At 32.5% G+C, this 16670-nt stretch overlaps 2 protein-coding genes across 3 annotated transcripts; one reads left to right on the top strand and one right to left on the bottom strand.

The window, feature by feature from the left end:
- Positions 1–396: 396 nt before the first annotated feature.
- Positions 397–5142, bottom strand: LOC108329510 (V-type proton ATPase subunit d2). The gene is made up of 10 exons (XM_017563746.2): positions 4771–5142; positions 3861–3981; positions 3529–3636; positions 3338–3440; positions 2842–2922; positions 2654–2739; positions 2506–2565; positions 2349–2397; positions 1582–1716; positions 397–827 (listed from the first exon to the last, which is right to left on the bottom strand). The coding sequence occupies exons 1-10, from the start codon at positions 4949–4951 to the stop codon at positions 696–698; spliced, it is 1056 nt and encodes a 351-aa protein (XP_017419235.1). The 5' UTR covers positions 4952–5142; the 3' UTR covers positions 397–695.
- Positions 5143–6272: 1130 nt separating this feature from the next.
- Positions 6273–10771, top strand: LOC108328316 (uncharacterized). 2 transcript variants are annotated; one of them, XM_017562172.2, is made up of 9 exons: positions 6273–6506; positions 7281–7335; positions 7552–7587; positions 7668–7712; positions 9347–9430; positions 9679–9750; positions 9881–9919; positions 10051–10150; positions 10501–10771. In XM_017562172.2, the coding sequence occupies exons 1-9, from the start codon at positions 6388–6390 to the stop codon at positions 10653–10655; spliced, it is 705 nt and encodes a 234-aa protein (XP_017417661.1). In that variant the 5' UTR covers positions 6273–6387; the 3' UTR covers positions 10656–10771. The 2 variants fall into 2 exon arrangements, with proteins under 2 accessions (XP_017417661.1, XP_017417660.2); XM_017562171.2 differs by having other exon boundaries at positions 6319–6534.
- Positions 10772–16670: the final 5899 nt, after the last annotated feature.

The following is a 16670-nucleotide window of genomic DNA, read 5'->3' as shown; positions in this document are numbered from 1 at the left end:
CCAACTACTCCTAATTTATATTCGTCATTATATTTTGAAGTCATGACTCAAAATTAATAAAATTAGAAAGAAGTTCGAAAATCCTGGAATAAAAAAAGTCTACAAAAACCAACTTATACTCAATTCAATTATGCATTAAGGGTTAAAACTTAATCAATAACAGTCCTATAACATCCACACTAATATTTTTAGTAACCATATATAATAATGAACACACAAGTTTTATAGTAAAAGCTGAAAAGTCGCCTAGAAAGTCCACAAAGTATTTTTCATCTCGGCAGAATTAAATTCAAAAGTTTTAAACTAAAGTAAAATAGATTCACAATATAGTGAAACAAGAAAAGAAAAAAAGAAGTGTAAGCTTAAGCCAAATTCGAGTAGAAACAAAGAACGAGATTAAGAAAGAGATACATAGACCCAGCTAGCAGGTTTATTGCATAGAAATATTTACTGTAAAATTCACAACATACAAATTGAATCTTAAGATCTTTAAAACTGAACATATTTCAATCAAAGTCGACTATAAATATCTTCCTTCCATATTACAGAAGATCTTATCAGCATAAGATTAATTATTTTTATCTCAATCTTCTGAACGGTCGCTGTCTAGTGTCTACAAATGACAACCCAGATGGCGAATGCAGAAAGTCAACAAATTATCCCAACGAACATACAAACTATAACGAGCAATCCGACTAAAATATGAAGACAACACTGTCATGAACTCTGGACTTCTGATTCTGAGCAACACATTCTGAAATCCACATTAAATTCCTGATCTCCTGTTCCCTTAACCTCATATATGCGAAGAACACAGCATAATGAAACTGCGATATTTACAAAATAGTGCAACTTACTAACCCAAAAATAAAAACAATTTAGCTATCATTAAAATATTAAACTTATACAATACAAAACTGTCTGGTTCAGAAGTAAGAGCGAGAGGAAGCGAGGGATTTTAATGGATGAGAAGAAAGGGGAAGGAGGGTGGATTTTTTATTTGTTTGGTTGAAAAAAGAGGAGGAAGGGGGATTTTTGTAGAGAAGGGCGGTAGCTTTTTTCTTGTTTGGTTCACTAATGACTTTTAAAAATTAATTTCATTGAACATTTTTGGACAAACTTCTTCATAAGAAATTCTAGAGGAAAAATTAAGAAAAAAAAATGAACTTTAAAAACTAGTATAAACTTATGCACACAAGTTATGAGAGTTTTCCTACAACTTAGCTTACACCTAACTTCATTTTAACGTACGGAGAATCTAATTTCATTTTTTCTTCTTATTTTTGTCTCCTAAAATTCCTTAGTTTGATCAAACAAACCCATTTGTATCTTATAATTTGAACTTCAAAACATAAGTAGAGATATTTTAGCAATTATACTTGAAATGTTTTTAATATCCTCCCTTCCACTCTAAAACCTATGTTGGTGGAGAGAAAAAATGAGGAACTTTGTTCCCTTTCCCTCTTAAAAATTAAATCAAACAACAAAAAGTTTATATAAACCCTTCCCTCCACATTTACCCCCAACCAAACATGATGTGCATGAGCCAAAACATTATGACGCTCAGAATTGTAAATAAACCTGTTGTTCAAACGCCAAGCAAAGCCTTTTCACCTCCTCCTCATAGAATGCCTTGTCAAGCATCTGACTTTCACCATATGATAGCTTAGCAAAAATAGATTGATAGGGGGGGTATTTTTCCATGACAGCACGAACCTACATGAGCAACCAGATAAAAATTTAGGGCCCAAAAAGCATTATTAAAAGAAATCGAACAGAAATATACTGACAACTCTAATGCTTTGATGGTCGATCATTTCAGGATAGATTCCAACAGGGAAGGATAAAGAACTCATACAAAAGACCCTCCAGAAATTGGTAGCCAAAACCAAGATGGCAATTTCAAATTACAAATGGAATAAGAAACAAGCATATCATTTATGCCTGTATAATAGAAGGTGCTCAAAAATAGGAAAGCTTCAAAGTGAAATCTCTGGAAAACATCTGCAAGGATCAATCAAAGGCTCATGGGACAATTTCCTAATATGCTTATGTTGCTTCATCCATGCAACAATGTTTAAACCAAAGACAATAAATTACATTAAAAATATAAAATACCAATACATCTTTTGGTAAAAAGAACCATATCAAAACTAGCAGTACATTCCACTAACTTGGCTATCAATAAACCCAAATCAACTACCCCAAGAAACACAATCTACCATGGCCTGAGAAAAGTACAAATTGAATGAAGCAAAACACCTTATGCCTACCAATTTGACAACCTAAAACATCATGTCAATCATACATACCTAAATTGCCTTGTCTTGTAAGTAAATCATACATACCTGATCAATGTCCTCACAGATAGCAAGTTCCTCATGACCATATGGGTATCTGTTTAAAATAAGTCGGTCATTACCAAAAGAATCATGCCAAAGCATTATACAAACATTACTAATGTGTGTACAGAGGGAGAGAGAGAGCTGAGGGTTAAGAACATACAGCAAACCAAAATTAGAGTACAATTTTCTACGGTCATCTCTCGTTAGTTCAGTACCAATGCTGCACAAAGTAAAAACCACGGATGCCAGTTATACAAGTATCCATATTAACTAAAAGGCAATTGAAAATCATTTTACTTTTCATATACCTATTTATGGTAATATTCACAGCCCTTCTATCAGCCTCAAAAGCTAGAAGGTCAGACATTATCTCAGCTGTGGCACCACCAAGTTTCTGCTTAGGAATAACATAAATTTGAGGAAAATCAGAGAAGAAAAAACCGTAACAAGAGAGTACATATATGTAGCGGATAACAAAGTGCCTCAGACCCTTCACCTGACAAAACCTGTAGAAGTCTTCAAGATATGCCTTGTAAAGAGTGTTCCTCATTATTTCAATGTTCATATCATCCAAGTCCTAGAGATATAAAGAATATAACAACATATCATATCAGTAGAAGTCCAATTTCAAACGACTATCATGAGCACAAATCAAACAAATAAACTAGTACCAAACAAACATGTAACGTTACATAAACTATAAAGCAACAAAGTATAGATCCCAATATTCCAGCCAACATATAACCCAAAAAGAGGTAGCGTAGGAAAGTAGTCCTCATTAGGGAACCGGCAACTTGTTTCCATTAGATTTCCAATAATTTTGTATGACTGTATTGCAGATTCTTCACAATCTTTATCATCACAATCTATTCATTAGGAGGTGTAGATATAGATTATTTGCAGTTTCTGCAACTAACTACTAAAATCCTTTAACACAGTATCAAACATATCAATTAAAAAAATAAAAGGAGATAATTGGAAAGATGGTTTACCTCTGATGTAATGCATTCAGAGAAGTACGGAGCTAGAGGAGTGTCAACAAGAACCAACCTGTAAAGCTCCCGCATATTCTGAGCAACAGCCAGAGTAGCAATACTGCAGAGAGCCAACAGAAAGCAGAAAAAAAATTAAAAGTCTAACCGCTTACAGTCAACCTATTGAAAACTACATGGAATTTACTTACCTGTCAAACATGCCGAGTGGATGGCATTTTTCTAGTAATTCTTGAACATCTCTCTCATGCAAAGTGCCAGTAACAATCAAAACAACATTGTCTATCATGTGGCCATAACTGCAGGAAGAAAACAGAAAGCTTCACTCTTTTTCAGCCAGAGGAAATTCTGATCTGAATTAAATTTTTACACAAGGAGGAGGTAATGCCCACACTAGTTGGCTGATTTGCTAACAAGTTACCATTACAGCACCTAAGCCTACTTGAATGGATAAAGATGACATGACAGAGTAAATCCGTAAATACAAAAAGATAACAAACAGAGAAGGAAAAAGATCACATACGTGATATACTCTAAAAAAGTGGACAAGGGTTCTGTTGCTTGGCATAGCATGTTCTTGTAATCATCAACCAGCTTAAGAGTACACTTCTCCACAATCGTGGTGGTATGCAGTGGAGAAGGTTCTGCAATAGTTACTCATCAGCCATCAGCATATACCGATAATCAGAATTATATCTTGCCAACTAGTAAACACCATTACGCTAATACAAAAACAACAGAACGTATACATTTTTCTAACTCAGTAATAAAATAATTTATTTACACAGGAAGCAACAGATAACTTTAAAGAATGGTTAACTTCAGGGAAAAATATAACACAAGAAACAAACAAGAAAACACTTATTTTTGTTTCCCGCAAATATCTTCCTTCCATAGAAGGAAATCCTACTCAAGACACAATCGGGCACTATATGAACACCTCTCGAATTTTCATCGAGCAATCCTGTTTGAGACAGCATCGAGACATCTCTCCAAACAAGCATTTGAACCTCAGTCCGCCATGTTATGAAGATTAGCCCTCTGCTAAACCCAACCTCATTGGAGGATCACACACCAAGGTTCACGACATGAATATATAATGATGAAGTAACACCAATGAAAAATTAAACGAAAAACCTAGATCACAAGCTTTTACGAATCTCCAAGTAGTAGATTTGGTTACACTACATAACATCTCCTAAAAATTTTGAGAAACGTTCCTCATCACATATCCACTTCAAAAAATCCACACACGTGTCGAACACAGTTGTCGCCATATCGTAGAAGCATTCACTTCCAGGAAAACAGAGATTGGAGTCGCAAAACGGAAACACAATAATCGCAAGCACACTGATATCCAATAAATAAGTAATTAATGATAAATTGAGATTGGTGATGGATGAGGGAGAGGGCGCGAATTGGAGAAAACGCACCATTTTGGAGGTAAGGGCCGTACTCGGTGGCGGAGAGGTGCATCTTGATGTCATCTAGGGTTTCGCATTGGCAGAGGTTGTTGTAATCGGCGGTAGTGAGGAGACCAGCGCGGTGGCCGCGGACGATAGCCTCGAGAAAGCCGCCATGGATGTTGAAAGTGAGAGCTTCGAATCCGTACATTTCGGATCGGATCTAATGTGCGTCGCGGATCTCAAATTGGTTGAAGGAAAGGGAACCAAATAGAGGATGAGAAGCTCCTCCTTCAGGAAATTTCTGCACCAAGATGAATGAATGAATAATTATTCTGAGAAATATCCACAAATCGTATTCCCTCTTTTTCTTTATTTTATTTCTTAAATTAATGGTTTGAGCAGTGCAGTATGTTTCGCACTTTTACAGAAAATAGATCGTGAAAAATGTATATTCGTCACAAACTAACAATCCCTATTAGAATTCATTAAAATTTAAAATCATACACGTAATTTATAAAATTTAAAGTTTACTTCAAAAAGCCATAAATCATCATATAAACAAAAGGTAAGTTAGAAACACAAATAAATAAATCTAATAAATCATATTTGAGTTGAAGATATTATATTCTCTTAAAAAATATACATACTTTTTGTTAATATTGTTTTTTTAAGTTGATGTTTTTTCTAATGATAATTTATTTGACGGGTTCTATCTTAGTTTCAATAAATGCAAAGGTTTAGATGAGATAGTGGATCAATTCCGATTTAATCAATTGAATCAACCAATGCGTTCAATTATTTTGACAAGTACGATACAAAGTTTAAACAGTTTGAATTAATTCAAAATGTAATATCAAAACTCACTTTTTAAAAATTGATTATTATTTCTTTTTATTTAAAGAATATGATATGATGTCTCAAAATCGAGTTGTAAAACGTATATAGACATTAATATCCCAAATTTGTATTTAACATAAATTCCATTTGGTTGATAAAACATTATATTAAGAATACATAAAATAAAATAAATGTTTTTTTAATAATAATAGCATATTCATAATAAGTGTTGAATCGTTTAACGAATTTGTTATTTTTTAAAATGATGTCAAAAAACTTATATCAGTAAGAAATTCGAATTAAATGATAAGGAAAATAAATTTATAGTGAAAGTGCATAGTTATTAAACTCATTTTATAGTTATTATTTTAAAACTATGTTTGCAATATTTTTTTATGGGTATAATTAACACTAATAAATGTATTAAAAAAATTGATTATTTAAATTGGGATATGAAAACATGAATGATGTCATCTCTACTTATTTTTCTCCAAGAAATTAATATAACCATGTTCGGTTGCATTTTTATGTTTGAAATACTTTTACAAAATAACTTGAATAAGAATAAGAAAGTTAACTCTAATATTCCGAAAAAAAAAAATCAACATTTGAAAACAATAAATAAAGTAACATTTTAAAAGTAAAAACATATGATCAAATACACTCACATATTATTTTTTGAGGATGAACTTTTTAATTGATGAAAAAAAAAACACCCTTTTTCTTGTGTTTTTCTGGAAAGAAAAACAGAGGAAGCGGATGTAAGGATACTATGGACACTGCTACTGGAACCTTATCTTTGTGTCAATGGCCTATTTTTTCTTCTTCTCCTCCTTCTCTGCGTATGCATGTGAGAGTTTCATGCGGAATCCCTCACCTTTCAGCATCCGCAGTGGACAAAACCCTCAGTCAGATCAACAATTCTGGTATCATAGCTTGTCTCAGGGCTAACAGGTCCATTTTCCTTCTATGCTTCAATATTTTTATTATTTTTATGGAACAATTATGAAAAAAATGTCTGTGGTCTAGTTTTTTTAATCAATATTGGGTATTTTTTTATTTTATTTTCTTATCCTGCTTCTCTATAGCCTTGTCATTGGTGGGGATAACTTGGGCAACTTTTTCTGGGAATTAGCAAATTGCAATACAAAAAATATGATTTTTATATGCTTTCAGAAAGAAGGAGCTTGATACTCTACTTTCCTTTTGTTGGGAATGTTGTTTCTCAGAAGAGAACTGCCTTAATGTTGAAAAAGGTGAAAAATATGGTTTAGATTTAAAGGATATGGATGAGTTATTATAATTCTGGTTGTGTAAAACATGAGGTAGGGATGGCTTACTTGTTGTAGATGAAGTTTGGACATATGTTGTCTATGAGTAGTAGCTTGTTAGGTAAGAAGTGACACCATAAACAAATTTTAACAATTTAGTGCCAAAGTTGAAAGAGGATTACTCAGCCTAATTGTTTTGTGTCTGTTGTGTATTTTATGTTACTAAATATAGAGGATTAAAGAGTATTACTTTTTCACTTCCTTTTTCTTTGGCAACTTGTTTGCTTAGTGAGGTTAATTTTACTGAATGTATTATGTTCTTTTTGATTGTATTCAATTTTTATTAGCTAGTACTAGGCTAATTCTCCCAAGGCAGACCATAGTGCATTGTATTGTGTGGCTTACCTTTTATTTTTCACCTATGTATAGTGCAGAAGTGGCCTTGAAAGCTGCAAATGCTGCAATAGCAGGTGGAGTTTCAGTTGTAAGTTTTCTTCTGACGTTCTTTTATTCTGTATTACTCAGGACATTTTCTGTTTTCTCTTTGTTTTGAAAATGATCCTACTAGTTGAATCAGTTTTAAATGTTTTTGGACCATACAGAGGAGAGTTATGCAAGCCTTGTGACATCTGAAAAGATATGATGTACTCGACTAATTTTGCTCATGATGTGTTTCTCATTTATTTCTTTTTACATGTAGTTGGAAATTGTGGTGTCGACTCCAGGTGTGTTTGAGGTTGTTTACCTCAACTTTCGTACTGCCTCACTTGTTTTGTTCTTAGATTTAGAATTCATACGCTTTTCTGGTCTGTGTAGGTTCTGCAGCAGCTTGTGAAGGAACATCCTACAATGGCCATTGGGGTATGCTTTCATTCTTAAAGTTTCTATCCAGTTTCTCAGATGGCATCAATGTTCTTTGTTTGGGTGTATGTTACGTACCTGAGTACGAAACTTAACCAGAACAACCTCTCACACACTCAAAGTAAGCAAAATAATAATGAAAGAATGAAATTGAACTAAAGAATTTCTTTTATTGATAGTAATATCTGAATGAACAAAGGTAAATAATAATTGGGAGCATAACCTCCTTCAATTACTTTGGGAACATAACCTCTCTCACAAGACGGTAGCCGTCTGTCAACAACTCAATAATAAAAAACATACCTTTAACCCTAGACTCTCCATTTATTTATATTAATTATTTCCTAAATAAAATATTTTTCTAGAATAAAATATTTCCCTAGAATAAAATTTTTTCCTAAAATAAAATATGAGTATTGTTCTAAATAAAATATTTCCCTAGAATAAAATATGAATATTGTTCTAAATAAAATATTTTCCTAAGATATATTCTTATTTACTATAATTATTTCTAAATATTTTCCGCTTATCCTAACTGTTGTCCTAGTTAGGATAGTCACTCTTCAACCGATCGGGTCTCCTGTTCGGCTTTGCTTCCCCTTGTCTCTTACCGTTCGGCTCCCCCTTGTCTCCTACCGTTCGGCCCCCTTCTATCCTATTACCCAGTATCCAATCAGTGTACGTCATGTGAACCTTCCCAGAGTTAAGGAATCTGGAGAACATGCCATTGTGATTGCATTCTCTCCGTTTATTGAATTTTAAGATTCTTTGTGTATGGCATCATCACCTAATGGACATGCTGATAGACATGTAAATGACGATTATCATCAAGAACTGCTAATCCTCACTCTAGGATTTTTTTCTTGTCTCTGAATTTTTCCTAGCTATCAAACAGAGAATAATTATTTATTTATTTCTAACAAAACCACAATGTCAAGAGTTATAAGATTGGCTTGGTGGTAAAGGTGGAAAGGAGGATATGAGAGGTTGTGAGTTCAACTCCTTCACTAACACATAAGAGTTATAAGGCTGGCTTGGAGGGTTTGAAAGGGAGAGTAGGAGAGTTTGTGGGTTCAACTCTTCCCAGTAACAAAATATTAACTACTAACATTTGCAGATAAAAAAAAATACAAAACAAAATCACAATGTCTTGTAGAATTTTGGGAAAAAAATTTAAAGTTGATACATTTGAAATTGTTCTAGTGTTGAATGTGTCATTCATGTGGATAACTACCTCTCTGTGACAGCCCCATAATCTGATAAGAGGAATGTCCAACCTAGTCCTATCATCAATCAGTTAAGAGGATGTTCAACCTATCTTTCCACATTTCTTCTAAATTCTAAGTCATCTCGCCAAAGTTTACCTAAAGTCTCTAACTTTCTTCTGATTTAGTCTTGTGTAGAACACTGTAATAAATTGATCTCTCTTGGAAATGCACACAAAAAATTATTACAAAATTGGAGATTTTTTTAGTTGCTTTCTTGCTGGATATCACTAGCTTGTAAAGGTATCCTATTGCATTCTAATGATTGTTTCAACATGATGATCAAGACTCTTATCATATATTTCGCATTATTCCACGAAATCTCATTTCTCTACAACAGTTGTCTGAACTGAACAGCTATTGCCTTAGGTTGGAACTGTTCTCAAGATTGAGGATGCTAAAAATGCAATCAATGCCGGAGCCAAATTTCTATTGAGTCCTGCAACTGTTAAGGTTTGCAATTATATTTATATATGCTTGCATGTCACACAATACCTGCGTGTGGCAAATTTCATTGTTTACTATTATTATTTTGTTTTTCTTCTTTTCCCTTTTATTATTCTTGTTTGAATTAGCTTGAGAGATTCTTGTCACATAATACTCACATGTTCACTATTTGCGGACACAGTAGGATGTCTAACAAGTGTGCATTTTGCTTAAAATTGTTTTTTCAATTCTTAAAACTGTTTATTTGTTATCAGGACATAATGGTAATGGATTACGTTCAGAGTGGTGAAGTTTTATATATTCCCGGTACAATGACTCCAACTGAAGTAAGAGTCAACTTTTAGATTCAAGTCTTCTGTAGATCTCATGATAAATTCTTCTATCATTAATATTTCACTGTATGCAATCTTTTCTAGCCTTCATCGAGCACTCGTTAGTGATCATTGTGCAATGCAGATATTGTCTGCGTGGGATGCAGGGGCTAAAATGGTCAAGGTATGCCTTTCTTTAATGGTTAACATTCATATCTTTATATTTAGAGCTGCCCCATGTCAATTTATTTTTCTTTTTAAGGCTTATAATTCACATCATGATTTCTTATACTTAGTTTTTTGACCTTGTGATAGATATATCCTGCTTCTGCACTTGGAGGATTTCAGTATATATCAGCACTCAAGAAGACCTTTCCTCACGTCTCTATGGTTGCTTCTCAGGGAATAACGATAGGTAGTTTCGAAGTTTTCGTATATATGAGTACAAGATATAAAAGCATTTGGGATTATTATGTTTAATATATATCATTACCAACATGAAAATTCTGACCTTTTCATGTTTCATCCTCGAATAAGTGATAAATAGGTTTTCTTAGAAACACTGCTTTTGATGAACTGTTCATATCAGCTTATGTAACAACTTTAGAAGAACTTTTCTATAACAGCTTTAAATAAACGTGATCACTACTAATCTCATCCATGTATGCCCAGTAGCACAACATGCATTTTATTTAGTAGATGAAGTTAATGACAATGCCATTGCCATAACCATTCAATGTGAATGACTTCATCTGTATTTTGCAGATGCTATTGGTGAATATATTCTGCGTGGAGCATCCTCAGTTGTTTTGTCAGACGCCATATTTGATAAAGAGGCAATTGAGCAACTTAATTTTGATAAGATACATAAACTTGCACGTTCTGCTACCTTACTTGGTAACAAAGCTGTGAACAGATAACAATGTGTACACTTTTAAACATCTAATGTTGTTGTTTTCTTACATTTAGTCATTATGGTTGTTTGACATAACTGTTGCCTATATTTTTTAATCATTTTGTTAGAATTTGATAGAGTACTGTGCTGTTTAAGGTTTTTTGACACAATAAATTTATATCACCTTTTCTAATTAGTTTTATTTTTTATTAAAGAGAGTTTTTAATTTAAAGATAAATTTAGAAAATAATTATTAATGCGTGAATGAAAGTAGTAAAAAACATTGGTCAATTTGACATTTAAAAGACATAAAATTACATTTATTTTAGAAAGAAGGAGCACCTAGCAATTAAGTTAGTATGTTAGAAACATAGTATCTATTTTCATAATTTTAAAAAGAACAACATTATAAAATCGTTTTTATTCCGTAAATTATAATTTTAAACAAGGAGAAGGTAACAATCTTCCGTGAATTATATTTCAAAAACCATCTTTGCAATCAGTTAAAAATGTCTCTCTTGATTTTATCAAACTGCTCTTTTTATCTTCTACAGTATATTTGATTTCCTTAATAACACCTTTATTTCTATCCAAAAATAATCCCGTATCATAATTTAATTTTATTATAAATTAAAAGTATTATCTTGTAGATTTAAAATTTTCATCTGCTATGAATTTTCATTATGAGATGTGATTTACAAATTAAAGTTATTATTTCTTGTGAACTATAATTATAATAATATAAAAAAATTACTTATAGCATTCCATTTTAATAGAATAGCTTTACTAAAATATGATATTTTATAATTAATAGTCAAAAGCAGTCATATATAAATACAGTCATAATATTGTATATTAGTACAATCATAAAAAGATAATACTATAATAATATAACACATATATATCAAGCTATTCTATTTTGGTTTAATTTCAAAATTATATCTAACATGATTTAATATCGTTTTACGAGACAACTAGCTCTTCATCCATAAAAAGTGTTCCTACACCTTACATCAATAAAAGGATAATTGCAAAGAGAAGAAGACAAACACAACAACCACAAAATACACAACAAGATAAGTTAGCTAAAAAAGATATAACATACATCTACAATACAATAAATAATTCAATTATCACATAAAAACATTCATACAACCAAACTCTTATAAACTCAATTTATCTAAATAAGTGCACTTCAGTCAAGCTCATGATACCATGCACTTGTGGTAGTAAAATATTGTTATATCAAGTTGTCACTCACAAGGTTAGTCTCTGTCACAATCATAAGAACCTTAGGATCGTCCTTATGATAAGACCTCATGTTACTCTCACCACATAACCATCATTCTCTACATGAGTATGAATGATTAGTAAAGTTCATGATAGCTTCACATGATAGAAGAATCCATAACTCAAGACACACCCTGATGAATCATATATTCAATGGGGTTTCCTCTCTGGAAATATCCTATAATCCATTTGTTCATACCATTGTTTCACTTTACAAACCAAATACATTATTAAGATAACAATATAAAAACATGAAAAACAACCAATAAAAGATTTAGAATAGATGGTGCCTAGGGGTGGTATCAGAGGTGCACCCAACGTTGGCTTTATAGGGGCTTGGTGCCTAATGAGCCACACTTGTGATAATAACTATTGATTTTAAATATTTTAATGTATATACTTTAATGAATAAATCAACTCCTTTATAGCCTTTACCTTGTTTTGTCCCCAAGTTTAGTGTATTTTTATGTTTTCTTATGTTTTAGTTAGTATATGTTTGTTTTATCTCTAATATCTCTTTGAGTGTGTGAAATAAGAAAATAAGAAGCAATTATGGTGGAGGAAAATAAGTTGTACTCAAGAAAGCATGATTGAATAGGAAAGAACTATTTTTAGATAAATACTCACTTTAGGTGCTCTAGAATTAAACCCAAGGCTGCACACATGAAGAAAAGACTCACCTATAGGGTTATATTGCCATGGATCTCCCTTGGACGACAAAAAAATCATCATTAGGCGCCAGGCTGACTTGTTGGGCAAGTTGGCTGCTCATTGGACGAAAATGATAACTCAAACCTGTAGTATTCAAGTCGTTGGGTGAAAATTTGGCTTGCCTAGTGAGTTACAAGTCAGAGAACATAAAATTTTAGGCTTCGCTAGGTGAGAATGAAGCCATTAGACGAGTCTGCCAGTCCTAATACACGAAAGTGGGTATTTAATGATGTATTTCGGAGAGTTTTCATTATTCCTCATTTTTACACGAATAAAATCACCTATGGTGCTTGGGAAAGACTCTTGGAGGTTGTTTTGAGTGTTGGGAAGCTCTTTCTCTCCTCCTTGGGTTTCCTTCTTCATTCATGGTGGTTTTTCCCCTTTTAGGGTTGAAGAGGACGATGGGCCACGAATTGGAAGTGTTGATGCGAAGGGGAGACGCAATTAGAGCATGGAGCAACTGCCAAGAACCTTAGGAGAAGACTTCCATATTCTCTTTGGTTTCCATGTTTTTCTTGTCTCTTCAATTTGTAAAATCCTAAGTTCTCCACCATGGATGATTATTCTTATTTGTTGAGATTAGTTGTAAAACATGAAACTCTTGTGTAATTTTGTGTTGTATGTTTTTCCAATTCATGTTAGTATTTAATTTTCATGTTGAATGAAGGAATCTAACTTGTACAATTGCTTAAATTGGCACTTTCTACTTTCTTATTTGGCTCAAACAGGCTTTAGACACTTTCGAAGCAATACCAATTTGTTTAATTTCTCAAATTGTAACTCTCTTATTTAGTCTTTCATCAAAACCTCAATCCAACACATAATACAATAATAACATATTGATCATAAGATTCAGTAACATATAAAAAAAACTCTAAATTGTCTATTCATCCATATGCATTATTAAAATTCAATTACCAAACCACACAATCAAATATACAAGCTAGAGGATTGCATGCAAGGACAAAACAAATTCGAGAGAAAATGAAAAAACAACTGGGTTTAAAAGGAAAACTCGTCATGAAAATCAATCTTGCCGTCTTGAATCTTCAATAAGATGAACATGGAACGAGATACAAAAGAAAGAAGATGACAACTCTAAAATAAATAATTTTTATAAATAATATGTTTTAAAATAATAAAATTTGTTTATAATACAATTATTTATATAAATTATTATAATATTAAAATAATCTAAACTATTATAATTTTAAAATATGATTTTTAAAATATTACTTTTTAAAATTTTCAGAATATATGATGAGAATTAAAATATTAATTTAATTAAAATATTTTAAATTGGTATTGTTCGCAAGTTTCTACATAAGATAAGACGGATATTTTTATAATTATTATTTTTAGACAATAAAATAATAGTTAATGACTATTACATGACAATTAAGAACAATAAAGAGTTGAAAATGAAATAATTAAATATTTAAAAGTCTGACTTACTTCTCTCGATCATTAAATGTGTTTATCTTTTCTGTATGTGTATCAACGGAAACACATGGCGCTAACGTGCTTACGCGTCCACATTTTTTAATTTAAATAATACAATTTAAAAATTTTAAAAGATACTTTTTTTTGTTATTTTAAGTGAAGAAATTATATAATTATATTTAACGAAGAAGTCATACAGTTAGTTATAAAAAAATAGATGTCCTTTTATTAGAGGTGATACAAAATGTAATTTCTTTTACATTTAATTCAAATCAGATATCTTTCATGTTTGTTGTGCTTAATTTGCGATTTGAAGAAACAGGTGAGTATTTATTTTCGTATCATCGTTTATCTTCACCATATTTGTTTAAGTGAAACTTTTGTTAGAAAGACTTTCAATAGGATCATATTGTACTCTTCTAAGTCAATCATCAAAGACTAATTAGGCTCTAATATCATTTATTAAGTTTATTAAAAGAGAGAGTTTATTGGAGAGACACAACACTAATGAGACCTAAGCCTAATAAGGGATTGACATCACTCTCTACCCAAAACCTTAAGACAAAAGGTTAATGGGTTTTCACCTTTATATGGTGTTATACTTAATGTGAAAGTTAGACTCATACTTGGATTCCCAAAATGTTGGAAGTCTCCCCCCTCCCTCCCCATTAATTTCTACTCTCACGGACGAGATGTCTATACCTCGGCGTGAAGGGGGTGTGTTGGAAGTCTCACATTGACTAGAGATAAGGCCAATTTATAATGTACAAGTGAGGTGCAAACCTCACCTTACAAGCTAGTTTTGTGGGGTTGAGTTAGGCTTAAAATCCACTTTCTAATATGGTATCAGAGCTAAGTTAGAGCCTATCCTAGCGAGTTCTATGTGGACATTTCTGTTTCCACCCGTTGTTGGGCCGCTATCGGACCACCCCATTAATTTCTACTCTGACGCACAAGACGTCTATACCTCGGCGTGAAGGAGGTGTGTTGGAAGTCCCCCCCAATTAATATCTACTCTCACGCACGAGATGTCTATACCTCGACGTGAAGGTGGTGTGTTAGAAGTCCCACATCGACTAGAGATATAAGGCCAATTTATAATGTACAAGTGAGGTGCAAACATCACCTTACAAGCCGGTTTTTTGGGGTTAAGTTAGGCTTAAAATTCACTTTCTAATACAACATGTTGTAGCGTTGAGCGCTAGCTTGGTATTGCAAGTCTAGAAGTAATTTTGCTTCAAACCGACAAGCTCCCACTTTTCATGCTAAGCGACCACTTTTGCGAATGTCTAGCACTAAGCGATGACAAGCGTCACTTTTCACTTTAACTATAACCATTTTGAGTTTAGCTTGTTGAACGACAATATGGTCTCATTGAGCAAGTTATTTTGCAAGAAGAATGACGTTAAGCGACATTCTTGCCGCTGAGCACCATTTCATATTTCATGTTTTTGGTTAATTTATTTGGTTTTTTGGTAATGATCGGTGTAACATCCCATAATCTCACACTTGATAATTCATAATTGATATATTGTAGCATTACATTTAAGGTAACATCCCATAATCTCACACTTAATAATTCATAGTTGATATATATATATATATATATATATATATATATATATATATATATATATATATATATATATATATATATATATATATATATATATGTTTTAAACTCAGATTTCAACTACAAACTCATAAATATAACTCGAATTCTTCTAATTTATTCTTCTATCTCTTTCTTCATTGGCACTGAATCAGACGACATTCCTTCATCTACTCCCGTATAACGAATTATACGATCATCGCACAAACACAAACACAAACAAGTAGGGTGAGTTAACATGCAACAAATCATTTATAAAACATGCATAATAACTTTGATACACTCAACAAACATCATATAATAATTATGTCAGACACCCTCATACCATCATACAACAATCACACCATAGACACTCATCCCATCATACCACAATTCCTAATAGACACTCATCCCACAATACCCAATAGACACTCATCCCACAATACCCAATAGACACTCATCCCACAATACCCAATAGACAATCATTCCAGATGATACGTTGATGAGCGGTCACGGGAGGTTATGCACTTGTGATGACTTCTACTTCTTCTTACAAATACACTTCCAAAATACTCCATACCGTCCATAAGGTTAGTCCTCAACACTATGTCCAAAACCGGCACATAGACCAGGACTTCCTGCCCCTCTCACCACATAATTCATCCTTCTCTACTTGAGACTGGATGATTATTAGAGTATCAGGATAACCTCCAACAACAGGATCCTCAACATCAACATATACACTAATACCATATCATTACAGAATCTCTCCACGAGACTCATACCATGCTCATATTCCTCAACTCATATTATACCATTACAAAATCTCCCCATAATACTCATATCATGTTCAGATGCATAAATTCAAATCCAATATAATAAAATACAATCATCACAAAAATCATACAAAATGAATATATCACAAAATAAATTAACAATACTAAAATATCACTATAAATGGTCACTAGAGAAGAATCAAATGTTTGACGAATCAAACTCACCATA

This window comes from Vigna angularis, chromosome 2, assembly GCF_016808095.1.
Source record: "Vigna angularis cultivar LongXiaoDou No.4 chromosome 2, ASM1680809v1, whole genome shotgun sequence".
In the NCBI taxonomy this organism is placed as follows: Eukaryota; Viridiplantae; Streptophyta; class Magnoliopsida; order Fabales; family Fabaceae; genus Vigna; species Vigna angularis.
The sequence above is the reverse complement of the archived record's forward strand: the minus strand, read 5'-3'. Positions and strand labels throughout refer to the sequence as shown.

Excerpts from the sequence above, each read along its gene's own strand:
- LOC108328316 (XM_017562171.2), top strand. The coding sequence starts at position 6,353 with ATGGACACTGCTACTGGAACCTTATCTTTGTGTCAATGGCCTATTTTT. Across the intron at positions 7,713-9,346 it reads ATCCTACAATGGCCATTGGG|GTTGGAACTGTTCTCAAGAT; the intron begins GTATGCTTTCAT and ends CTATTGCCTTAG. Across the intron at positions 10,151-10,500 it reads TTCTCAGGGAATAACGATAG|ATGCTATTGGTGAATATATT; the intron begins GTAGTTTCGAAG and ends TGTATTTTGCAG.
- LOC108329510 (XM_017563746.2), bottom strand. The coding sequence starts at position 4,951 with ATGTACGGATTCGAAGCTCTCACTTTCAACATCCATGGCGGCTTTCTC. Across the intron at positions 3,637-3,860 it reads ACTTTTTTAGAGTATATCAC|TTATGGCCACATGATAGACA; the intron begins GTATGTGATCTT and ends TTCTTCCTGCAG. Across the intron at positions 2,398-2,505 it reads TACTCTAATTTTGGTTTGCT|ATACCCATATGGTCATGAGG; the intron begins GTATGTTCTTAA and ends TATTTTAAACAG.